The sequence below is a fragment of the Podarcis melisellensis genome, assembly GCF_964234715.1.
Source record: "Podarcis melisellensis genome assembly, chromosome: 5".
NCBI classification, from domain to species: Eukaryota; Metazoa; Chordata; class Lepidosauria; order Squamata; family Lacertidae; genus Podarcis; species Podarcis melisellensis.
The window spans coordinates 99,449,224-99,475,121 of record NC_138537.1 but is presented as its reverse complement, the minus strand read 5'-3'; the positions used below and the strand labels follow the sequence as shown (position 1 = coordinate 99,475,121).

Below are 25,898 nucleotides of genomic sequence, written 5' to 3'. Positions count from 1 at the left end.
AGCAGAGTACTAAGCAAATTTAATAAAACAGAAAAACAAAACAAAACTCTATAAAAGCAGAGTTACACAGCCATTTCGTCTCTCTGTTTGATTCAACTCTTAGTTTAGCCTTATCCATTTTTTGTCTGCTGGCTCTCAGCCAGCAGCGCTTGAGTCCATCCTCACAAAGGATGTGAGCCACGTTATAAGTTTGTAACCTGAAGCTTAAAGCCTGCCTTCTAGGATGTGTACTGTGAACAACTTGTGAGTAAACTTATTGTTATATTTTTAAAAACAGACTTGTGAGTCTTTATTGTATTTTAAGAGGCAGAAAAGGGGGCATCAGAGATAATCCATCTTGGCAAGCCAGTTTGGGTTAGTCACTTTGTAGAGATTCAAATGAATCTATCAGCTAGCTTCTGGGAATATAGAGGGTATTTGTGGGAGTGAAGGAAGGATAATACTTAACAAATATTTCCTTGTCTATTATCCTAAACATCCCCACAAGACAAAGGCTCTGAAATTACATCTGCAAGCTCCTTTCGTACCCTTGGATGCAGCTCATCAGACCCTGGAGATTCGAATCCATTTAAAGCAGCTAGGTGTTCCCTTACTACCTCTTTTCCCATCTTGGGCTGCAGCTCCCTCCTAACATCATTTATTCTGTTATCACCAGGTTGGGCATCGCTTTCCTTTTGGGTGAAGACAGAGGCCACGTAGCACCACCTCAGTTTCCTGGGCATCAATGAAGCTCTTATCTCCAGTGCCAGGTGCCCTTTTGCCATTCTTTTGTTTTCTCCCTCCCCCTCAAGACCTTGTTTAAAGCTCTCCTGATCAGATTCTCAAGACTCTTGGCAAACACGTTCTTGCCAACCGCTGTGAGGTTGCAGCCCATCTTTCGCCAGAAGTCCTTCCTCAAGGAAGCGGAGACCATGATCTCAGAAGCCAAATCCTTCCAGACAACACCACCTGCACAGCCAGTGGTTTATCTCCAGCATTTTCCTCATTGTAATACCTTTTAAATTGTTATACCTTTTAAAGCAACAACATCGTCTCTCTCTTTTTGCTCCCAAACAATGAACACAGTGCCCTTGAATCAAACAGGGGTTGGCAGGCTATAGTAATGCAGTCTATCTCCATTCTACTGATACATCATCAGTGGTCTATGCCGTCCAAAGCCTTTGGAATAGAGATTGTATCAACATTTTGATATATGCTGGATATACGGAATGCCTGGATATTAGGACATCTCTGACACTCCCTTATAAACTTCACTCTTTAATATTTGAAGAAAAATGCCATTATGATCAACCTGCTAAAATCATCACTACCCAGGAATTCCTCAATTGAACCATTATGGGAGATCATGGGAAGGATTGAAAATAGACCCATTTTGAGTGAATTCATACTTCTGTTGATGACTTGGCTGGTGGAAAGAGAGCCCGCAGCCACAAATTGTTGCAAGCAATAGATGTATTTCAGCAGGAGACAGAGGGCTCGTTTAGACAATCTGGACATACAAGCTGTCACCTAGCATGCTGATATCTGTGACCCTTCCTGCACACAGTGTTGTGTGGTTCTGGCCAAGCACTCCCCTGAGGGGAGTTCTGACTATTACCATGTGAAGGATATTATCAGCAAGGCCAAAAGAAACTAAAGCACAATCCTAACAGTGCAATAGGATAAGTAAGACATACTGAATTAAATGCTGCTTGCTTCCAGGGAACTTGAGTTAGGATTGTAGTCTAAGAAATGTAATCAACAAATAATTATTTAATATTTATTTTTAACATTTAGCTATTAACAATGTCTTCTGGGAGGGGCACAATTTTTAAGTAAACAAACAAATAAAAGCAATTTAAAAAATAAACAGTAAGATCAATGCAAATATTTCCATAAAACACACACAAGCTGTAGAAAACCATTCTAAAGCAGTACTAAAGCTCACCTAAAAATAATTTGTTCTCAATACTAGAACGGTTTGGTCTGTATAACCAAAGTCCTAATGACTTTTTAAATAGAAGGCTGGTCAACTTTGTGTTAAGAAACACAACAAGTAAAACAGAATAACACAGTGAACCCTCCACATTAATTAGTTCAGGATTTTGCTAAATCAAAGTCGGCATATCGATCCAAGATAAGCAGGAAGCACTGAATTGTCCTTCACTTTGCCAGCAGTTGGTGGCACCTTGCGCTGATTTACTTCTCTTTGCTTTGGCAAGGATGACGGCAGAAAAACAGAATATGAGAGAAGGCTTTGCTCCCGGCTATTTTAGCAACAGGCAAGCTGAGCAGCTTTGCTCTGAAGTGGGTCAGCCTCTGCTCTGGCTCTCCAGCCTGGTCCTTGGAGGGAGTTGGTTTGGTGGCGGGGGAGGATTTCGCCTCAGAGCATGGAGTGTGAGGTACTGTGGGGGAAGGGATGGAAGGATCTGACGACTATCTTGGTTCTCGCTCATCACCCCCCCCCCCCCCGCAATCTGAAATTCGGTTCCACACAACACTTACTTACTTACTTACTTACTTACTTATTTCTTACTATAAATGTTGAAGAACCTTCTTCTTCAACATTTTACAGTCAGAGATAGCAGTGCTTCTGAGTACCAGTTGCTGGAGACCCCAAAGGGGTTGTGGGCTCTTGTGCTCAGCTCCTGCTTGTCGGCTTCCCACAGGCACCTGATTGGCCAGCCTGAGAACAGGATGCTGGAACAAATGGAACATTTGCCTGCTCCATCAGGATCTGATGTTATTGGACACTGTGAAGATATGGATGGGAATATACAGCCCTAGAAATGGCACAACACAACTTTTGTGCAAGACTAATTTTGGATCTTGACCCATATGGCTTGACATTTTATTAATGTTAAAAATAGGTTAAAAATTGCCAAAAAGTTCCATAACTGGACCATCTAGGTAAATGATTTGTTTACATTTCCTTAGAACACTGATCTTGATCAAGAGAAGTTGAACAGTTCAGCAGAAAATCCTCTCCTTTTTTCAGTTCCAAACAGTGCATGACTTAAGGCTAACATTAAACCCTGAAATTCCTTCTACTCTTGTCATCTGGAATTTTTGTCCTTTGCTTCACAGTAAATTTGAATTCTTCATCAAGATACATCTTCCCCCCCCTCCTCAACCCTTGCTCCTGAAAACCATGAAGCTGAGGCTCAAAATCTTGTCAAATGAAGTACTTGATGCCACAATTATATTTCCCCACCTCCAAATGCTCTTGGGTTGTCATAAGACCATGAAATGCATATTTCCTTGGAGAACCATGGAACTTCTCTTCAAATTTCTGGGTTTCTTAAGCATTGTTCATTGTTTCTTCAAATAATACTTAGTTAATCGTGGCCACAATTCATAAGCTGACTAGGGTTGCAAGCTTGCATTTCTTAAATTGTTAGATTAATCAAGAGGATTGCAATAGGGAACATTTGGTTCTTACCTCAGGGTTCCTATACAGGCCTCGAGGAGAGGGAAGAAGTTTCAATAGCAAGTGGGTTTACTGCTCCTTCTGATGCAGAGATCTTCCCAGTCATGGGAACCAACTCCAGGGGGCCATGGGTGCCTGGGCACCCACAATAATATAATTGTAGGGACTGAGCACCCACAAAATCAGTGAGAAAAGTTGGCAGACAGCAGTGGTGGGGCTTCTGAGAGAGAAGCAGTTCAGCTCTGCCCTCCTTAGCTAGCGAGCAAAGCGCCCTTTTCTGCAGTGGCAGAATCTCTCTGCCTCCAAGTCCGAGCCCCTCCCTGTGGAAAAGGGTGCCTCACTGGCTGCAGAGAGAAAGAGGAGCTGTGGCTGCTGGCCGCCACACACATTGTGTGTGTGTGATGTCACATGTCCACGTTGCAGCAGAGGACACCCACAATCCTGAGGGCGAGATGGCCCCCCTGTCCCCGGCCAGGTTGCTTCTAGACCAGCCTAAAATACCTCACAGGATTGTTTTGGGATTGAATGAGGAAGTAGAGAAATATGGGTGCCACCTTTAGCTCATTGGTGAAAAATATGGGATATAAATGTAGAAATAATAAATAAATGCCCACTTGCTGTTTCCTCCCCAGGTTGCTTGTAATTGCCACCAATGTAATTGCCATCAGGGAATGTGGCAGAATTCTGAAAAGCTGCTGGGTGCAGCACTTCTAGGATGTGAAGTGTGGCTGGAGAGCATTCAGCTCCCCCCCCCCCCACCTGTGCTTTTAATTATCCCCAACTCCTCACGCTGTATTATTCTTATGGCTGCTCTGATTTTAATATATAGTTATTACATGGAGTCTGAAACTAAGCTGCCTTTTGATGACACATGCCTGAGTACAGGAGTACAGACGAATCAAATGAATTTTCATAGTTTTTTGTACATCAGATGCAGAGCAGAGAAATTCAACAGAACAAGAGAACCAGCTCACCTGTGTATTCGTAAGCAGACAGATAGGACAAAGTCAGCCCATGTCTTTGGCAATTTCCCTTTCATTCAAAAGGAAACTGGACCTGCAAACGGCTGCCCTGAACTTCCTACCATTTGGGGGAAGTAGGAGCAGTAAAACAATGCTCACTTTGTTAGACTCACCTGTCATTCAGCCTCTTCCCCTTCACCTGCCAAACACGGAAAAGGGATTGTTAAAAAACAATGCACACTGAACAGCTTTGGCTGCTAATCAATCACCTCAGGCTAGGAAACTGTCTTTATAAGCCAACTGAAGATCTGCTGGTCTCCTGAACATCTGCCGTTGACCCTGGTAACTGCCATTCTTCCAACGTTTTGAGACACTGGGAGATTCTTATGCACTGGGGTCTGCGGGGTTTTTCCTCACTGCATGTTTTGCAGCTAAGTGTGTCAGTTATAAAGGCCTGTATTGTGCTTTGTTTTTCTTTGTTTAAAAAAGAGATTGTGCTTTGTAAAATAAAAAAGTAAGTATGACCTCCAGCTGCCTCCCCCTTACCTGCACATACAGCCAGCAGTTCTCTGGACCACAATTTAAGAATGGAAGAGGACACTAAATTGTTTATTCCTTTTGACCCTGCTGTGCATATTTATGTCCAGAGTTGCTGGAATATGGCGTCTAAGGACTGAATTATGCCTGCCAAGGGCGCCCACATTTCTGTGCTCAAGCCTTTCCCACTGAGCATGAGCAGCAGTCTGTGGTGAGCCAGAGGTCAGGACTGATAGCCTTGACTGAGCTAAAATACTGGGAAGTCTGAACACATGGTTTGTGACTTCAGTAAATGTCCCTTACTTTTCCTCTCTCCAGTTTTTAATATTGAAAGCTGTGCATAGGTGATTTTTGCCCTTCCTAATCTTCCTGCAGTTCTTGAAGCACTGTCAGGGATTGGACTCTGGAGGGTGAGATGCAGGAGGAGGAATGGTGGGAATCACTGCCCCCTTCTCCCGGCGCTGCAGGAGGAGAGGGAGGCAGCATTGACTTACAGCAGGGTTTTGAGGGGTCTGAGGAAAGTCACAGCTCAGAGATAGACAGAAGAGTTGGGAAGTGTTAGAAGAAGTGGGGGGAGGGGACTGCGGCAGGGCAGCCAGATGACACACTGTCACTGGAGAGTATTTCTGATCCCCCGTCTCCCAGAATTCGGCATTTGTTAAGAGTGCAGGAACAATGGAATCAGACATTTGACCACGAGCGGACACCGTAAGGGAAGGTGCTGTAGCGAGGAAGGAGGGAGGAGGAGCCCAGTTAGGAGCAACACCGTTGTTAAGGCTTGTTGCGTTCTTTTGCCTCTCGCTATTATGACTGAATAAACCCGTTAAAAAGGACTATACCTTGTTTATCTAGTCTTGCTGCCACTGGGGGAGGAATAGCCTTGACAGAAGCCTTGACAGGTACCATGAAACATTTTAAAGAACTGAGTGTGCAGATCCCGCTTAACTTTAGACAGGCCCAGAATCCTTCTGAATAACAGGATTTGTTCATATCTGCCTCCATCGTACTTGCCACTGACAGAGTATATCTGTGAAAAACTATTGCAGCTTCCCATGTCAGGTATGGGTGACTCCCCACTTACATGGGGGTTACAGTCTAGGCCCCGGTGCACATAAATAAAAATGCATAAGGGGGTTTGTCTAGTTCTTAATTTTTCCTGTCATTTTTGCCAATTCTACATAGACATACAGACAAACCAAAAGCTTAACAAAGAATGGGATATATACAGTTTATATTTAAAAGAACATTGTTCCCGTATGAAATCTTTGACATGCTTTGATTAACTTCTGCAATGTCATATGCTACAAAGATTATAATTTATGACGAGTTAAATGTCATACAATATGCAGTCAACAAGGAAATGAAGGCCCCACGCTGAGGAAGACGGAAGTCTCAACACATGGAAGAAATTTAATTAAATGTAACATTTTTTTGTATTTGATGTGTTTTCTTTTTTTTCTTTTTGTGGTGAATAGATGCAATATTTAAAATCAGTAAGGATTAAATTTTTTAAAAAAGAAATTACGTAAGAAATTGCACCCTCTAAACACCCTTTCTGCTTCTCTCTCCTCAATTCATATCAAAATACTGTAGTTCCCAGGCTGGCAGGAGTCTGGGACATGCAGGAAAGTGGTTACTGCTGCTGCTCTATCCCGCCCACCAGCTGCTAGGTGGGGAGGCTGAACAGTGTAAAGTCTCTTCAGGGCTTCTTCCACCTTGACTGCTGCCCTCTGGGCTCTGGGCAAGGTCTCCTCGCAAGCCCCAAGGACTCTCCAGCTCTCTCCCACCATTTGGCTTTGAATGGCTTTGTATGGATTATTTACTTCTCTGTGCCACACATATACACAGTGCGTGGAAGTGTGGGGATGCCTGCATTACGGCCTCTTCACACATTTTCCTTTATAGGCATACACCTAAAGATGAAAGATTTCAATGTATTACTTTATTCATACAGTAATATGAGCAAAGAGCAATTCCGTTCTCCTTCTATTACCATAGTTAATTCCCAATATTATTGCATAATAAGTTAATGTTGTGAACCTCCCTGATATCTGTGGATATTTGTATAGGGCAATATACAAATTTAATAAAGAAATAAATGAGCAAATATTAAATATTTTGTATTACAAATAGCAATATCTAATGTTGCTGTTAAAGTTATTGTTCAAACTTCTTCCAGGAAACATCCAAAAGGGGAATTTCCCCACTGCAAAGTTTCTGTAATGACTGTCACATGCATTCATGCCAAGAACTTATTTAATAAGATAAATCACATAATCAAAGTGTCAAGAGATTGAAGTAATGTCATATTAAAAATCAGGGCTGCCATATGTCCCGGCGCTTTGTCCTGGATCTTAGGCAATTCTATCGAAAAATCAGTTTACTTTTTGAAATATGGCAACCCTATAAAAACAGCACTTAGCAGTCAATTGTTTCAGCCAAATCTATTAATTATGGAACAACTTTGAAAGTTAGTCAAAGCTATGTTGTCTCCAAAGACAAAAACTTATGAAACACACCAAAGGAAGTTGTTATTGGAACAGCTTTTATTGGATTACTTTACTTCTGTAGTAAAACAGTGGCATTGGAACTGAGGCCTACCCCCTGACAGCTGGGCTGAAAAGCAAGTTTCTTGCTTTGCAAATTTTAATTTATGAAGGCAGACCATCAATGTACCTGGCTTTTATTTTCCTCTCACTCCCCCCTGTACTCTGTGACAGTGGGCAACCAAATAAACACTGAGGAAGATCATAAGTCCATTATTATCATGGTAATGCAAGAAAGACTTTTATGGAATCCACCCAAGTCTGGGCTGTTTGAAAATCTTTGGAAATCTGCCAGTGTAAACTCTTTCCTAAAGCAAAATTTAAGTATATACTTCTGTCCCATATTAAACAAGTGAGCAAGCAAGCCTAGATTTGATCATGGTTACCTATAATTTTGAGTAAAAACTTGCTGAAGTATAATATTCAATTCCATTTTCACATCCTGCTGGTTACATTGAAGGAAACAGGACATTATTACCTTTGCTATCAGATATTGCTGTCATCACCAGTAAATTTATCAGGCAGTGTAAAAGGTGAAGACTTGGGCAAATGTTTATGTCAAAGGGGGAGGGAATGCAGACTATATCTGTCCATGCAGACAGGGCATGGGCATTATGTTTATGATGTTTGGGAAGGTGTGTTCCTTGAACATGCCTAAAGATAAAAAAGGGACCCCTGACCATTAGGTTCAGTCGTGGCCAACTCTGGGGTTGCAGCGCTGTCTAAATGGTGATGTGGGAGCGGTTACAGGCCCCTGTTCAGACCTCAGCAGAACACAGCTGTAAGGGGGATTATGTGGGAGTGGGTCCAGCCCCAAACTTCCTCTTATGTGAAGGGTAAACCTCTATAGACCTACTGAAAGCCCAGATGCAGCAGGAACCAGAGCATATGGGAGAGAGGTTGGTGAAGAGGGAAGCTCCTTTCACGTTCCAAAGATCATTGGTGTGCAAACAGTAAATCCACTTCCACAGTCACACAATATACCCTCAGAGGTAAAGGACTGGTGCTCCTGTTACATGCTCAGTGGGAGAATTGTGCTATTCTCATGCACTATTTTAAAAATAAAATGCAGGACCACACTGTGAAGTCAGTTGTGTGCAAGTGTTCAGGTAAGAGGGTATGATGGACATGTGCATACCAGTTGCTGATGTAGGAACAGTGAAGGAATGTCCATATCCAGAAGAGCACTATAGAGGTTCATGACAGTGAACCTGCAAACATGCATTGACTGTGGATGAGGCAAGGAATTACCAACATTCAGTGCCAACAAATCAGACACTAAACAGCATCAATGAATCCATGCTGGTATTAGCAGACAGTGGGGAACTGATGCGCTCTGAATAACATGGGGGAGGGGGAAGGAGCGAAACATTTACTGTGCTCTGGGAGGCGGGTGGCGCTGTGGTCTAAACCACAGAGCCTAGGACTTGCCGATCAGAAGGTCTGTGGTTCGAATTCCCACGATGGGGTGAGCTCCCCTTGCTCAGTCCCTTCTCCTGTCAACCTAGCAGTTCGAAAGCACGTCAAAGTGCAACTAGATAAATAGGTACCACTCTGGCGGGAAGGTAAATGGCATTTCCATGCGCTGCTCTGGTTCACCATCAGCGGCTTAGTCATGCTGGCCACATGACCCGGAAGCTGTACACTGGCTCCCTCGGCCAGTACAGCTAGATGAGCGCCACAACCCCAGAGTCGGCCACGACTAGACCTAATGGTCAGGGGTCCCTTTACCTTTAAGGTGCAAATGTGAACATAGTCCACATTAGACCTCTAGCAGGCAACTAGAAATCCTCTTAAGTTCTCAAAACAGACAAGACTTTTTCATGGATGTTACAAGTTTATACCATTATATGAGAAGAAATGAGTTTGGAGCACAGAACAGAGCTTCAGACTCAATTACCTTCGTCTGCTGTGCATTACAACTTCAGTGTTCAGTGTTCTCTCACATGATTAGTGCGCTGCTAAAGGTGGCTATTAAAAAAGGTGGGTGTGGTGGAGAGGAGAGGGAAGGTAAAGCCTCGAACACCTTGAGTTCTTACCTGCAGCATCTACTTGCTTAAGAAAAAACAACAGAACAACTTTATATATTAAAATTTTTATTGAGATGATGTAATTACAAGCATTTAAAAATTATTTGCAACTCACTGGCCCTGAGAAGAGGCATTCTTGTTTTCTTTGTTACATTCATTCAGTTCAATCACCTTAACCCCCACACCTTGAAGAAACAAAAAGAAGAGCCATCATCAACAGGCTACAATTTACTTAATATTTTTTAATAAAAAAACCAAGCAAACCGACAACAGCATTTCATTCTTAATTTGCACATGGCTGCAGCCATTTAAAGAGAATGTCAAAGAAATTTCTGCCCTTATGTGAACCCAGGCATCCTTGCAATGTTCATTTTGTATACAGTGGTACCTCGGGTTAAGTACTTAATTCGTTCCAGAGGTCCCTACTTAACATGAAACTATTCTTAACCTGAAGCACCACTTTAGCTAATGGGGCCTCCCACTGCCGCTGCACCACCGGAGCATGATTTCTGTTCTCATCCTGAGGTAAAGTTCTTAACCCAAAGTACTACTTCTCAGTGTAACCTGAAGCGTCTGTAACCCGAGTTACCACTGTATAGGTATAGGTGAGTTTTATGGTAGGGTTCCCCATTCCCCAATAACTTTTAAGCATTTCCCTGTTCCTATTTGTTCTACCCATCACTGACTACTGCTGGGGAGACAGGGAAGTGCAGGACATCTTGTGAACAGTTGCAAACCCGGCCCTACAGCTGCCATTTTCAGAAGCAGCCCCTTATTAATTGGTAATGGTTATAGTTTGGCCCCAGAGAAACAAGAACTCATATTCAGTTCCTGAATATGAAAAGCCCACCGTTGCAGCCGCAGTTTTATTTAACAGCCTTCCAATGAAATGTGTCCCCCCCCCCCCGCCCACCTAGCTGTTGCTTCTGTGACTGTCTGGGCTGCTTACATGGATGCAAGAACAATGGGACCATAGTGTGAGTGTGGATTCATAAGCTTTTAGAATTGCAGCCTTTGTTGTGACTGAAGAGAAAGTAGGCTTCCCCCTTGTAAAAGTCTGCCATTCATAAAAAAATGTTAAGAATCTGCAACAACAAAAATGAACTGCCAAATTCAAACACAATAAATGTAATTTGAGGCCCCTTTCATATAAAACAGACAATGTGATGCTTCTTAAGTCAACAAGGAGCAGGGTTTGAAGCTCAATAGAAACAATTCCATAAAACATGTTGATCCACCTGCAGCTCTAAATCTGGGATGCAGCTGTTCTGCTGAGACTCCTTTCCATTAACACAGAGTGCATAGTATCTCCTGGCCAAAGTATGCTACGCTGGCTACGTAACTGGTATGAAAATTAAGGGACCGGAGGAGCTACCTGTGGGGAACAAAGAGTGATGGACAAATGTGTGAAAATGAATGCTTTACATGTATGTGCAAGGTTCTTTTATTTTCACATGTTGCATCTTAGATTTAACAGTTTTATCCCTTATCAGTAGTATGTTTCATTTCACTATTTAACATTTTCTCGGGGTGGGGGGAAGAGTCCCAGACCAGTTTTTAGTGAATACTGCTGTGAAATTTTTATAGTGAATGACTTTTACTGGAAACTGGTAAGAAACCAGCCAATGACCAGGGCTGTGTGTTTTATATAACCTTACCATGCAAATGCAGAAACATATTGAGTATTTCACTTTAATTTTTCTTTTTAAAGAGCAAGTTTTTAAAGATTCAGAATGAATTTTAGAAGCCAGAAGGTTGGCGGAGCAGAATTACCAGTGATGGAGAGGTGGAGAGACATCAGCATAGCCATTCCTTTCCATCTTACCCCACTTATAGGCGCAAAACTCTTTATGCAAATTAAATCACAGCAAATATGCTTAATTTGAATATCAGTGCCAAGTGATACAATTTCAAATTCTGCATTCCTGATGCAGAATTGTAAGTCATTATGGCACAGAATACTGATTTCATTAGCATTTAAGATACATACAGCCCTGTGAACAGCTTTCATTGAGTGTGGATGCTGCAGCACAGACAGAATTATGTCATTATGTGTACAGATGAACATATGAACTTTATGAAGAGTAAGATATTTTGTGGTAGAGAACCACAGGGTAGCATACTGCTAACTTGAGAATAATTTAACAACCTTCTTGATGTTTAAAGGGTTAAGACCTCCTATCAACAGAGGTGCATACAAAACTCCTCTCAGCAAAAAAGCTACAGACCAATCTGGAGCTGCAAGAACCTAAAACATTTAAAATTAACAGGGCATGAATGCTCAACCTTTAAAATGAAAATCCATATTTATGGGTAAGATAGCCAGAAAACTTCACTTACAACAGAGCGAAACATAACCAATGCAAAGATCAGCCCAGAAATGCAATCTGTGTTTCCCCGCCAGCACATATAGTTGTGATGACAACCCGTCAGAGCTTCTAGAAATGCAATTTTGCAATTTTAAGGGCCTTAAACCCCTTCCTTCTCTTTTTATGACAAACCTTTCTTCTGTTGGCTGGCACAAAAAACAAAAACCCTCTTCAAACTGAAAATACCCTGGTGATGGCTCAACAAACTCAGTCAAGCAAAAATCCTGTCCTATTAGTATGGTTTTCATTTAAAGCTTCCTTGAGTTGGAAAATTGTGGAGATGCCTACTGACTTTGGCAGAGCTCTTCCATTTATCTCTCCTTGTGGGACTGAGGTGCTTTGCAGACACTTTCAAGTCACAATGCTCACTCAAGATAGGCCACTCACGGCTCTCAATTTCTTATACCTTTCACCATGGATCACCATCCAGAATCTTTAACCTTTGTGACAAGCGTGAATAAAAATAACTCCAGCCATTTTCTCACTTCTTTTATGGCATTTGTCACCATTTGTTCCTATCTTAGAATCATCTGATGAGACTTTGCACAGAAAACAGTTGTACTACATTTCCATAGGAAACCTTCAGGATAAGCAAAAACTTGATGTTTTGCTCTACAAACGTTGCTTTAAAAAGGCCAAGTGGCATATTAATTAGAAAAGAAAATCCTCAACAAACCAACCAACCCAAAAACAAAACTAAACAAAAATATCCCCGGGTGAGGGAGACTCTAAAAGGAGCAGTGCAGTAGTGCTATATTTCCCCTCTCTTTCAAGTCTTGCTGCCAACACCTTGCCAGTAGATTTGTTTTTTCTAAGGTACTCTGGGCTCTTGCACTGTCTCCAAAGTAAATGCTAAGTCCTGGGGTCTCATTTCCCATCTGACTGTGCCTCCACGTAGACTGCTCTTCCACAGACCAAAGTGAAGCAGGGGACTTGGTTTCTTCAGCACTCATCTTCCTGGTATATTTGCTCATCCAGTTCCTGAGATTCAAGATGCTCCAGGCGGTCGGTGCGACCGCTCATAATCTCATCTGGAGTCTTCATGAACCTGAAAACACAAGCAACATAGAAATGCATGGGTAAGGTATTTTGTTCTTACTGTACTGGTATCTGAAAGAGTGTGCCCATTTTATCATAACCTCTTTCATCTGCTCATCCTGTGCATTCTAATAAAAAAATTGTACATTTTAGATAGCAATTTACTTCTGCATTCCAACAGTTCAATTTGAAATCTAGATTTTTTATCTTCGAATCCTACTTTCTTATCACACAAAAGAACATCATTTACTTGATGATATTGCAAGCAACCTGTAAAAGCACCCTCAATTTGGTCATATGGCTTTAATTTCCAGCCTCTGTCAGTTTTCATTCATATCTCTTCATAGGTGGCCCACCTCCGCTCTGGATTCAATTTCTTCATGGTTAATACCTCCACAGGTGATATCCACCATGGTGTCTTCCTTTCCAACAAGTTTTTGTTCCTTTTTCAGACCTCGTATATAGATCTTCTTCTAACACATGATTTGTAAAACCTCTACGCACTTTAACTTTATCATACCAAAGATAAGAATGCCAACCAAATCTGTTGTCGTATCCTTCCAAATCTAATAAGTCTTTATTTTCCAGTGTAATCCATTCCTTCAACCAGCAGAGACAGGGCGCCTCATAATAAAGTCTGGCACAGAGAATCCACCTTTTTCTTTCTTATCTATTAGTAATTTAAATTTTATCCTTGTTTTTTCCCCTTGCCAGATGAATATTGAAAGTACTTTTTGCCATTCTTTAAATTGTCCAGTCCCCTTGATTATTGGAATCGTTTGAAATAAACATAACATCTTAGATAATACATTCATTTTTTCTGCAGATATTCTACCACAAAATGACAACTTTAATCTATTCCATATCTCTAAGTCTCTCTTAATCTCCTTCCACACCAGTTGGTAATTATCATTAAATAAATTGATATTTTTTGAAGTCAGCCATATTCCCAGATATTATACTTTCTTTGCCACCAAGATTCCAGACCATTGTTGCAATTAATCTATTTTTTCTTTAACCATATTTTTAACCAACATTTTAGTCTTAGTTTTATTCAACCTAAACTCTGCTAGTTGTCCAAATTCTTCAATTTCCTCCGATGCTTCTGGTACACTAGAATGAGGTTCTTCTAATGTTAAAACCAAATCATCTGCAAAGACTTTAAACTTAAATTCCTTTACACCAATTTTTATACCTTTCACTTCTGAAGCTTCTCTTAACCTGTTTGTCAATACCTCCAAGACCGCAATAAATAACAATGTACCTTTTATCATATCAAAGTATTCTGTCAGTATATTATTCACAATCATTTTTGCCTTCTCTTCAGAGTGTATTGCATCTATTCCTCTCAGAAAAGATCCCCCTACTCCCATCATTTCCAAACGTTTCTTCATAAAATGCCAAAAAATAATATCAAAAGATTTTTCCAAATCTATAAACATTAATGCTGCTTGTTTATCATTCCTGATCTCCAAATATTCTATTATATCCAACATATCTTACACTCTCTTTTAATTGTCGACCAGGAAGAAAACCTTCTTGATCTTTGTGAATCAATTTTTTAAGAGTTTCTTTTAATCTATTTGCCAAAATATCTGCGAAAAGCTTATACAGTGGTGCCCCGCAAGACGAATGCCTCGCAAGACGAAAAACCCGCTAGACGAAAGGGTTTTCCGTTTTTCGATGCGCTTCGCAAGACGAATTTCCCTATGGGCTTGCTTCGCAAGAAGAAAACGTCTTGCGAGTCTTGCGATTTTTTCTGCTCCCCCCCCTTTTCTAAGCCACTAAGCCGCTAATAGCCTTTTAGCCGCTAAGCCGCTAAGCCTTAGCCGCTAAGCCGCTAAGCCTTTAATAGCCGCTAATCCGCTAAACCACTAATAGCGCTAATCCGCTAATAGGGTTGCTTCGCAAGACGAAAAAACCGCTAGACAAAGAGACTCGCGGAACGGATTATTTCCGTCTTGCAAGGCACCACTGTAGTCATTATTTAATAACGATATTGGTCTATAATTCCTGGCATTCAAACAATCTGTATCTTGCTTAGGGATTAGCGTTATATATGCCTCTTTCCACATGTTCTTGATCTTCCCTTCTTTCAGAATATTATTCAACAAGGATAAAAATAAGGAATTATCACCTGAACAAAAGTCGTTGTCCTGGCTCCTTTCTGATAATATTTAGTTTATAATAGTGGCGCAGGGCTCTAGACATTTTCTCATATGTCATATTTGTTCTGTTCTGTAAAGAAAGAAGAAAAGCATGAAGCAATAATTAAAACATAATAATACAAAGAAAAAGGTGGTTGATGTTTCTGTCTTTCCTTTTGTTCTGTTTCCCACATATATTAGTAGGCTACAGAATTGGGGAAGGAATCACTTTATCTCACAATATAATAAAAATCTAACAATGTCATCACACAACCCCCAATGGCCTCATCCCAGTCTTTGATATGCAGCATAGGGGAGGAAAAAGGAAGACAAAGAGCACAACAGCAGTGGTCATGGCATGGGAGCAAGAAGGGAAGAACAATGAGAGGGTTTAAAATAATGACAGAAGTTTGAATAAAGCAGCAATGGAGTCAACCAAGAGGAAAACGGTGGTGGTTTGAGTAAAGTATGGACTATTTGTGAACTTCTTGTCCTTTAGCTTTCACACATGAGCCAGCTGAGAACCATAGAATTGGAAGGGATCCCGGGGGTCATCTAGTCCAACCCCCTGCAATGCAGGAATCTCAGCTCAAGCATCCATGGCAGATGGCCATCCAACCTCTGCTTAAAAACCTCCAAGGAAGGAAAGTCCACCACCACCTGGAAGAGGCACAAGGGAAGAGCACTGAAAAGGAAAGAATGGTTGTTTTAAACAACAGCAAAGTTTGAAGTGGGGATGGAGAAACATTGAGAGGAAAACTGCTGTTTTAAACAACAGCAACAATTTGTGTAAAGCTAGGTGGGAGAAAAACAAACAGTGGTTTTAAACAGCAGAGATTTGAGTAAAGCAGGGATGAGTAGAAAACAGTGGCAATCTTAAACATTGCAGAGGTCTGAGTAGAGCATGCAGGGGATAACACTGGGGGGGGGGGAGTAGAGTGGTAGTTGAGTACAGTGACAAGGGAGTTTGGAAAGGCTTGGTTATCTTAGCTTTTTGCTGTTCATTTCAAAGTACCCATCTCTGCTAAGTACCCATCTCTGCTATTTCTCCTTGTTAAAACTGGGGGTTTTTTTGGGGGGGGCAAGGGGAAAGCAACCCTCAGTGTATCTCCGTGCCTGCTTTACTAAACCCTGGGCTGCTGTTTAAAACAGCCACTTTTTCCTGTTCTGTCCCGCTCTCTTCTTGCTGTACTCAAACTTCCCCCTCATCAGGGCTGGAGTCAGGCGCAGGTCAGCACAACACAATGAATCGCTTGTGGCCAGTAAAGTGAATTATTCAAGGAAACAATCCACAGCTCCGGCCTAGTGGTCTCAGAAACGCTTTCTAGGTCTTGCCCTGATGAAGCAGTTGCAAGGACTGAAGGTCCCCAGTGCCCACTAGGACTCCTCCTCTCCAGGGTCTTTCCCGCGTCTTAGGCTATGTCTGCACACAACCCCCCTCTGCTCTGCCCATTTCATTTCTCTGTGTGTCCTAGGAGACCTAGGGGAGCCAGTCACAGCAGCAGCAGCAGCAGACTCCTGGGCCTCTTCAGCAGCTTGCCTCTCTGTCTTCTGGTCCCCCTGCTCTCCAGCCCCCACTTCCACCTCAGAGTCTGAACAGTGCTCTGCCACAGCCTCTTCCTGTTCACTAAACCCTGCCACCTCTTCTGCTGTTGACACCTCCTCCTCCCAGTCTTCTCCCTCAGACCACTCACTGTTGTTCCACCACCAGTCCCCTGGCTCTGAGCCTTCTTCCCCTGAGGGTTCCCCAGCTGGATCCCCCCACTCCTCTGCTTCTAGCCCATCCATGACAGCACTCCTCCATTCCTCAGCTGCCTCATGGATGTAGAGCCCTCATTCCTGGTACCATTTATTGGTACCAGGTCTAGAATCAGTGTAATAACTTAGAATAGATATCTTACTTACAAGCAAATACACACATATGTACAACATCCATTACTTAACTTGACCTTCTCTAACCGAACAGGATAACTGACAGACTTGCTCTTAAGATTCTACTTATCTTAGAGATACAGTGATATATATCATCAAGGCATGTGTGTCTAAAGGGGCTGCAGAAGAAGAGAGGAGGAGGCCTGCAAGTGTGGGTGGTCTGTGTGCAAGGGGCAGTTGAGAAAATTAGGGAGGAGGCATGCAATGGCCTTGAAGATGAAAGTGGGGAATGAAAATGTATGCAGAAGAGGGGTGGTGGCAGAAGGTGAAAAGGGTGGTGGCTGCAAGGTGTGGCAGGAGGAAGGTGCAGGAATTACTATTGTGTGCAAAGGGCATTGCACAAAAGGAGGATGCATAGACACAGGAGTGAAGATGAAAATGGATGTAAAGCAGGGCTGCAGAATAGATGAGTTGTGGCTTCAAAAATGGGGCTTGAAAGGTGAAAAGCTCTATTTGTAGCTGCATGGGTTTGGCAAGGGAAAGCTCTAGGGATGTGGGGGGCTGGGAGGGAGGTTGGCAAGCAGAGTGAGTAAGGATGCAGCCCCTAGTCTGCATAAAAAAAATAAATCCCAGTTATCACAATTCTGTTACACCCAAGCCATGGACCAAGAAACAGCAACATGCATGGAGCCAGATTGTGTGGATTCTTAGTAGCCCCCGTCTCAGGGACACTGTTGCCTTGAGATCAACACCTCTCCCTTTCTCTGCCCAACATTGCTAGGTTAGGTCAGCAATACTTGGTGTACTAAAGCTAAGCTGCTCTTTACCTTATGGTTTCCCCACAGCCTGGCCAGTCCGTTAGGATCCACTATCCGGAATATTTTGGATTCTCTGTCCTCCCATCGGATGAAGTTTTCGTACCGGCTGTCTGACAGCAGCTGATAGACATAATCCCAAAGGAGCCTGCAGTCTGTGAAGAGGACACAAAGGTTTTGAAACGACCCACGCCTGGAATAATGAACTGGGCACCAGGAATGATGCTGACAATTCAGATTTCCACCTAAGAACACCAGAGTTGTCTCGGGAGATCAGATGAGAGGTCCATTCCATCTCCCACCACCAGAAGCCAGTCAGACGCCTCAGAGAAATTATAAGCAAGATCAGGAAACAGATGACGGTTCCCTATTGATTGTCCTCAGCATCTGGGATTCAAAGATATACAGTGGTGCCTCGCAAGACGAAAAGAATCCGTTCCGCGAGTCTCTTTGTCTTGCGGTTTTTTCGTCTTGCGAAGCAAGCCCATTAGCGGCTTAGCGCTATTAGTGTCTTAGCGGGCTTAGCGGATCAGCTGATAAGCGGCTTAGCGGATCAGCTGATAAGCGGCTTAGCGGATCAGCTGATAAGCGGCTTAGCGGATCAGCTGATAAGCGGCTTAGCGGATCAGCTGATAAGCGGCTTAGCGGATCAGCTGTTAAGCGGCTTAGCGGCTTGGGGAAAGGGGGGGAAGGAAAAAAACCCCGCAGGAACTCGCAAGACATTTTCGTCTTGTGTAGCAAGCCCATAGGAAATTCGTTTTGCGAAGCACCTCCAAAACGGAAAACCCTTTCGTCTAGCGGGTTTTCCGTCTTGCGAGGCATTCGTCTTGCGGGGCACCACTGTACTGTGTCTATATATGAAGGCTTTGGCTATCATGCACATTAGCCTTTGATAAACCATGTATTTGTCTAATTGTTTCTATTAAAAAATTATTGCACATTTGAAATAATTTGTTTCTAGAAATTTTGTGTTTTTGTCATGATCCTTGTTTGCTAATGTAACAGAAAATTCCATATGTATGTCCCTTAACACTTTTCTCCAACTCAGCATTTGCATAATTCTGTAAAAGCACTGCAATTACTTCAGAGCTATTAAGTAGTTAAATGCCTTCACTTTTGATAATTGGATTGAAATTTCACCCTGGCTAGATCTCTAATTAAAGGTCTAACAAATTATTTAAATTTTGATTACTTCTCCCCTCCTTCTTTCATGCCAATATTTTAGATTGGTTAAGCAAAAAGGTTAGTTCTCCCCACTCCTTCAGCTTCATGCAAGTAAATTTTACACCACAGGCATATTCAGTGAGAAATTTAGAATTAAAAAACTGGTTGCAGACCAAAGCTAAGAAATCGTCACACTTCAAAGACAGCTTTTTTATTCTGAAAGTGGAAGGTTGAATTTCACACCCCATGGGATGGCATTCAGCATAGAATGTATTTATTTATTTATTTATTTATTTGAATTTGTTTATTGTCTCATCACACTAGTTTTCTAGGTGCCCTATAGGTACACTGGTGGACTTACAGCCCCTAATTTATTTAAACATTTCTGTACTGCTTTTCTGCTGAACATGGTCTTTAAATAGCTCATGCCAATATGAAAAGATACAGACAACATATCATTTAAAAGATTCAAATCTACTTTAAAACAAGCCAGCAAACCATAAACATTAATTGAGAAAGAATATGCACAAATAACAGTCTCAAACCAGCTTACAAAAGTATGGCAGAAAAACACTACCATTTACTTTCTACTGATGGAGCAGATCTGGTAAATTTCCTGCAGGAATGAATTCCAGCAGTGACAATGCCTGATTTATAGCACCAGAAAATTTTACCTCAGACAGAAATGGGAATCAAATTATATATGTTCCATTTATTATTATAGGGGGAGAATAGATCATTTGTATTATAAAGAAGAGCATATTGTATATACCCTTGAATGTCTTCCTATATATCATGGAATTCTACTCAATATTGATTCAGAGCAGATTCCAACACATAGTTAGCAGAGTAAAAAGTTAAACATGTTGCAGGATTCCCTCCCAAATAGACCAGAGGCAATCAGTTGTATTTCATCCAGCAGAGCTTTACTGCTACTGAAGGCAAATGAGCATAATGGTCACAAATCCAACACATTCAGGATTGGCCCTGTCCATAAGAAATCTGGTTGAAGGGGACTTAACTTACAATAACTTATAATAAGTCTAAACCTTAATGCTAAGCATACTATGTACAGAACACTACGCCAGAAGAAAAAAAGAGAGAGAACGTGAAACCCAGGCTCCTTCTGGCCTTACTTTTAGAGTCAGCATGACCTTGACAGAGAACCAGTTTAAACCAGCTGCACTCAGCTTCTCTGAAGGAATAACCCAAACATCAGGAACCTTCTGCTTGTTTCTTTCACACAGAGAAACTTCCAGAACCCTACACATCAGATCAATACTTTTTGTACTAAGAAATGCTAACTGACACTATATGCAAAATAAATGTGAGGCTGCTGTCATGCTGCAGTTCACATGGCATAACTGGCCACATCACCTCCAGGATGGCAAATGGCAGGCAAGCAAGCAGCCCTGGGGGCAACCTGCCCAGGAAAGCTATTTTACAGAGGAGGGAGAGGTGATTCACAGAGCGGTTTGGCAAGCCACTTTATGAAGCCCCCACTCCTTTATTAGGGGGTGGGGCTTGGGCCAAAGTGCAAGGGGAATGGGAGAGCCTTGGAGCAAAGGGGTGGGGGAGGTATGGGGGAAGGGCAGGTGGCAAAGAAGCTGGAGGGTAGTTGGAGAAGTTGGAGGGTTGGTGAGCAGAGTGAGCAGGGGTGGCGGCCCTAGTACTGCACAAAGTCGCTCAATTAGGATTTGATTAATTCTGATTTATCAAGCATTAAATTTAGGTACTGACAAAGTGATACTGACATTAACCCTATCAAGACAAAAGGTTAGAAGGAATTCAACACATGTTGTCTCCCTTAGTAAGGACATTTTCTGGGGTACTTCCATATGGGGGCTGCATTTGCAAACTGGTCACTGAAAGATTGCAAACTGGTAGTTGGCAACAGGTTACTTCTTCCATTTCCCTCAGTTAAATTGCAAGGAGTCCAAAGCTGTGTGGATGCTACACAATGTAATAATAATAATAATAATAATAAACTAAACCTCAGGAAGAACGTTCTGATGGTGAGAGCTGTTTTGTGTGGTGTAGTGGTTAAGAAGGACAGATGTCCTAGTGCTCACTGGAAGGCTCCAAGCTGAGGCTCCAATACTTTGTATTTTTCCAATACTTCTCTTCTCATGAGAAGAGAAGAACTCCCTGGAAAAGACCCTGATGTTGGGAAAGATGGAGGGCACAAGGAGAAGGGGACGACAGAGGACGAGATGGTGGGACAGTGTTCTCGAAGCTACAAACATGAGTTTGACCAAACTGCGGAAGGCAGTGGAAGACAGGAGTGCCTGGCGTGCTCTGGTCCAGGGGGTCATGAAGAGTCGGACACGACTAAACAACAGTGGTTAAGAGCGGTCGTCTCGTAATCTGGGGAACCAGGTTCGAGTCTCCGCTCCTCCACCTGCAGCTGCTGGGTGACCTTGGGCCAGTCACACTTCTCTGGAGTCTCTCAGCCCCACTCACCTCACAGAGTGTTTGTTGTGGGGGAGGAAGGGAAAGGAGAATGTTGGCCGCTTTGAGACTCCTTAGGGTGGTGCTAAAGTGGGATATCAAATCCAAACTCTTCTTCTTCTTTTTCTTTTTACGGTGGAACAGACTCCCATGAGAGGTGGTGGACTCTCTTTGCTTGGAGGATTTAAAGCAGAGGTTGGATGGCTATCTGTCATGGATGCTTTAGTTGAGATTTCTGCATTGTGGGGGTTGGACTAAATGACCCTTAGTGTACCTGCCAACTTCTGAGTGTGTTGAGAATTCCAGCTTGCATCTGCTCAGGGATAGTGTCTTAGGCTCAGCCTCTGACTCGTGGTCTGTTGGAAGTCTTTTCAAAGTTTTGGAATGAAGCAAAGGGCTGTATGGTTTACATGATACCTCCTAAATGTTTGCTAATGCATTGTATATCTTGGCCATCTCCACAGTTTTCTGGGGAGCTTGGAGGAATGAAATAGCTGGGGTGAAAGTAAAGGAAGCACCAGAGCACATGTTAGGGCTTATTCCACAGCAGTGGTGTCAGAAGAGGGCTTCTCTGCTTCTATTGTGTCTAAGCAATGTTGGCTGCAGGATGCTTTTAGGGGCTGGGAAGCATTCTGAATGTTATAATTCATTAAGATAATTACCATTCTTGTTAGGGAATGTGAATTATGGGAATACGATGCACCGAACTAATTGCCTAAGTGCATGGCAGAATATAAAAAAGTAGTTTCATAGCTAGGTTGGTTGCATAAGGCTACAGGAATCAGGGAGCATGGGAACTGAAATGCACGGCTAGGAGGCACCAAAGATGAAAGAACAAGGCAGATGGAACTAAGTGCTGCCTTGTTCTTTATTTCTTGGCTATGACTAGCACCAAGCAAATATTCATGACTTGCTTGGAACCCTGAAGCCAAAAACAGCAAAGAAGGAGCAGCTTCCCACAGCAGACAGGTATTTCCAGTACAGATGCAAGACTTTTCTCAAGCACAAATCTTTTCTACAAATCCAGGACTGGTCAAAACAGAATTCATAAACGCGGGACACTGAGTCATACCTGAATCGCCCAGTGATCTTCATATGAAGGGTGGTATATAATAATAATAGTAGTAGTAGTAGTAGTAGTAATAGTTTTATATAGTTAGCATTTGAATTTATTCTAGTAGGGCAAGTAGCCATTGTGTGTGTGTGTAGTGGAAGTTAATCCCTCCACCTCAGTGCTGTGGCCCAGACCCAATTTCACCCCACCCATGTTTGCTTTTCAAGTAAATTAAAAGAGAGATAAGCAATCATAAATCTCTCCTGTCTCATCTAGTTGATGAGTGTTTGCGGGATTAATTGTTAAAATAAATGGAGAGGGGGAAACTTGAATGGCATTTTCTTATGACTGAAGGGGTGCTTTGCTTTATTATACAGTGATATAGGTTGGTTGTGCTTCTACATTCTTATTTTACACATCAGATAGAACTTTCATTGATATACCTTGGCTGTTTGTCCAGCTAAGCAGACTTCCTAGCAGATTACATTTCATTCAGACTAACCAGATTAGCCGGGGGAAACCTAAGCAATCCTGCCATTTCCTTCTTGGTTTATCACTTTGCGTGAAGTATTAGAACCCCTTTTTAGTTTCTTTTGAGTGTTGTTTTTTAATTAAAAAGTCAGCAAAAAGTGCTTCAGTGTTCAACAATGGGAAAATGTTTCATAGATTTCGTATAAAAATATTTGATGTATGCAAATGAGCAGCTGTCTCTTAAAATGAGACACGACTTCAGCAAGTGCTGCAAAACTGGTTAGACGGTGAAAGCCCTGCCTTTGAGGAATACAGTAGTTACGGTTTCTCCCGGCTGCAGGTAGTAAAATGCCAGGTTTCTGTGGGCTCCTTTCAACCCCCCCCCCACCTCATGGCTTCAGTAGTGGTCACTGCTTTCAGTCCTCCCTCTTGAGCATGCTAGCACAACAGGTCAGCATTGATAGAAAAAGTCACACTACAATCTCTCCAATGCCTCAGTGATCTCCAATATGCAGTGGGAGATCTCCTCAGCGGTCCTTGCGCTCTGGGGCACGTTCCCATTTCCCCATTCGAAACAAGGATTGTTCCATGATCCCTTGTCCGTAGTGGGCCCTCTGCTGCTCTGGGAATGTTGGAAGGAGCCCTGCTATCCCAGTCACTGACTCACGGTTCAGACTAATGGGACTGTTCTCCTGAGTTCTTACACTTGTGTCAATGGGCGCTATGCAAGTACAAGTAGACACAATAAGGGCCTGCATAAATCATAAATCCTCATCCACTAGTACAGACCCTGTGCACATCCAGTCACATTGGGCCAGTTCTCACCTTCCACTGAAGACATGGCAGTCAAGCGATGGCAACAGCCGCTATAAACACTCCCCACTTCCATGCATTTATTCAATATATGGAATGGAAAGTGAAAAGAGGACTAATGTTCCAAGCTGAAACTTTTAGTATTTAGGTGAATTACCATATTTTTCTGTGTATAAGACCATAATTTTTTTGCTTTAAAAAATTTGGCGAAAATTGGGGGTCTTATACATGGATAGTAAACACAGAGGGAGGCGTGCATGTGATCTGTGGCGGCAAGTGGGCAGGCGATTGCTGTTGGCGAGCAGATGTGTGACTGGTGGCTGTGGCAAGCGTGCATGCGTGCAGGTGATTGGCAGCGAGCGGGTGGGTGGTTGGGTGATCGGTGGCAAGTGATTGGCAGTGGCAACCTCCCCCACAAAAACTCAACAACTGAAGGGCAATCTCCCCCCCCCCCAATAAATATTGATTTCTTAATTTGGGGTTCAAAAATTAGGGGTAGTCTTATACATGGAAAAATACGGTGATACACACAAATGAGCAACAGTCTTTCCCCCTCTTTTAAAACTGCTACAAGCCTACAAATGTGCTGAAGAATCTCTCTCTGGCTCAAGGATTTTAAAAGGCCTAGTAAACTTCACTCATCTGGAAGTCAGCCTTGAAAGGAAAGTATCACAGACCTCATTTCTGGTAAAAACTGGTATGGAGATCTACAGTTGTACCTTGGTTCTTGAACGGAATCCGTTCCGGAAGTCTGTTTGACTTCCAAAAATGTTCAAAAACCAAGGTGCAGCTTCTGATTGGCTGCAGGAGCTTCCTGCACTCCAACAGAAGCCGTGTCGGACATGCGGCTTCCAAAAAACGTTCGCAAATTGGAACACTTACTTCCGGGTTTGTGGCGTTCGGGAGCCAAAACATTTGAGTCACTAAGCAGTATTGACAGCTCAGTCCCAAAACAGCCACCATTTAATTCTCAACGTTGAGTTCAAGAGAGAAACAAGCAAGCAAGGAAGGAAGCAAACCCAAAACAGCCAGTAGCCAGCAAAGCTGTTTTTGCAATAGCTGCAAGCGTTGCAACCCCTTGGAGGTATAAGACTCTGGATGTCTCTACTCTGGAGGCTCTTTCTAGTGAATAGGTGCACTGCCCTCTCATGCTTCCTTTGAAGAGGGAGGGAGTTTCAAGGAATAGCAGATTATACGACAGCCTGTCACATTTTTGTTGTTGCTGCTGTAATGCTGCAAGGAAGGAATAGCAATTCAATAGGCAAGGACACAACATTATTGAATGCCAATTGGGAAGGCCTGTTTGTTTGATTTGTTTTTGAGTTACTGCTAAGAGTGCTTGCTTCCATAAAAATCTTTTCACACAAACTGTGCAACGTGGTAACTACCAGCTCAGGAGATGTTGCTGCTGCTTCCATGAACCCAAAAATACAGAATGTCTTCAGTTCAGAGATGGAAATTGGCAATTACCTACCAATTGTTGAATTTCTGCTAGGGTCGCCATATTTCAATAAAGTTCAGTAAGTGACAACAGGGGTTCTCATACATCCAGATTTTCCCAGACATTTTGCTGATTTCTGCCTGGACACTGCTTCGGATAGCAGAATTCAGTGTATGTTCAGGAAACTCCAGTTGTATGGCAACCCTAATTTCTACCTTACACACACTGCTCACCCAAGTAGACTGCTGGTGTGAGCAGGTATCTGTGGCAGTGAGCAAATGCTTGATTAAACTGAGTCTGACTCTCAGATTCATGAAGCAGGTGGTCACAACTGAACAGACTGAGCTTCACATTATAATAAATGCAGAATTTTTTTATTTTTCAGGGAAGTTTTTAACATGTGATATTTTACTGTATTTTTGTTTTTTATGGAAGCCGCCCAGAGTGACTGGGGAGGCCCAGCCAGATGGGCGGGGTATAAATAATAAATTATTATTATTGTTGTTGTTGTTGTTGTTGTTGTTGTTGTTGTTTCACAGTGCTTACTAATGTTTAGGTAAATCGTAAAGAAGATTAATAATAACTTATCAGAACCCCTTTATGTTTGCACTGGCAGAAGAGAAATTCAGATCCCTCCTTCCTAGAGCCAATCCAAGCAAATAAGGAATGTGAATCTCTGTTAAATTTAATACAATAGAATTAAGCATTCTCTCACTGGAATCCTTCAAACTTAACAGCAGTTAGTTTTACCTGGGCCATGCTCATTCATTTAATCTGTT

At 42.4% G+C, this 25,898-nt stretch overlaps 1 protein-coding gene across 2 annotated transcripts in view; it reads right to left on the bottom strand.

Moving 5' to 3' along the window:
- Nucleotides 1-12,764: 12,764 nt before the first annotated feature.
- The window catches only part of ETV6 (ETS variant transcription factor 6), a 134,069-nt gene continuing 120,935 nt past the window's right edge, over nucleotides 12,765-25,898 (bottom strand). For both annotated transcript variants that reach the window (XM_081913351.1, XM_081913350.1), the window contains exons 6-8: nucleotides 17,738-17,880; nucleotides 15,029-15,129; nucleotides 12,765-12,901 (exon numbers count right to left, since the gene is read on the bottom strand). In XM_081913351.1, coding sequence (XP_081769477.1) covers nucleotides 12,796-12,901; nucleotides 15,029-15,129; nucleotides 17,738-17,880 — 350 coding nt within the window. In that variant the 3' untranslated portion in view covers nucleotides 12,765-12,795. The remainder of the gene's footprint in view (nucleotides 12,902-15,028; nucleotides 15,130-17,737; nucleotides 17,881-25,898) is intronic.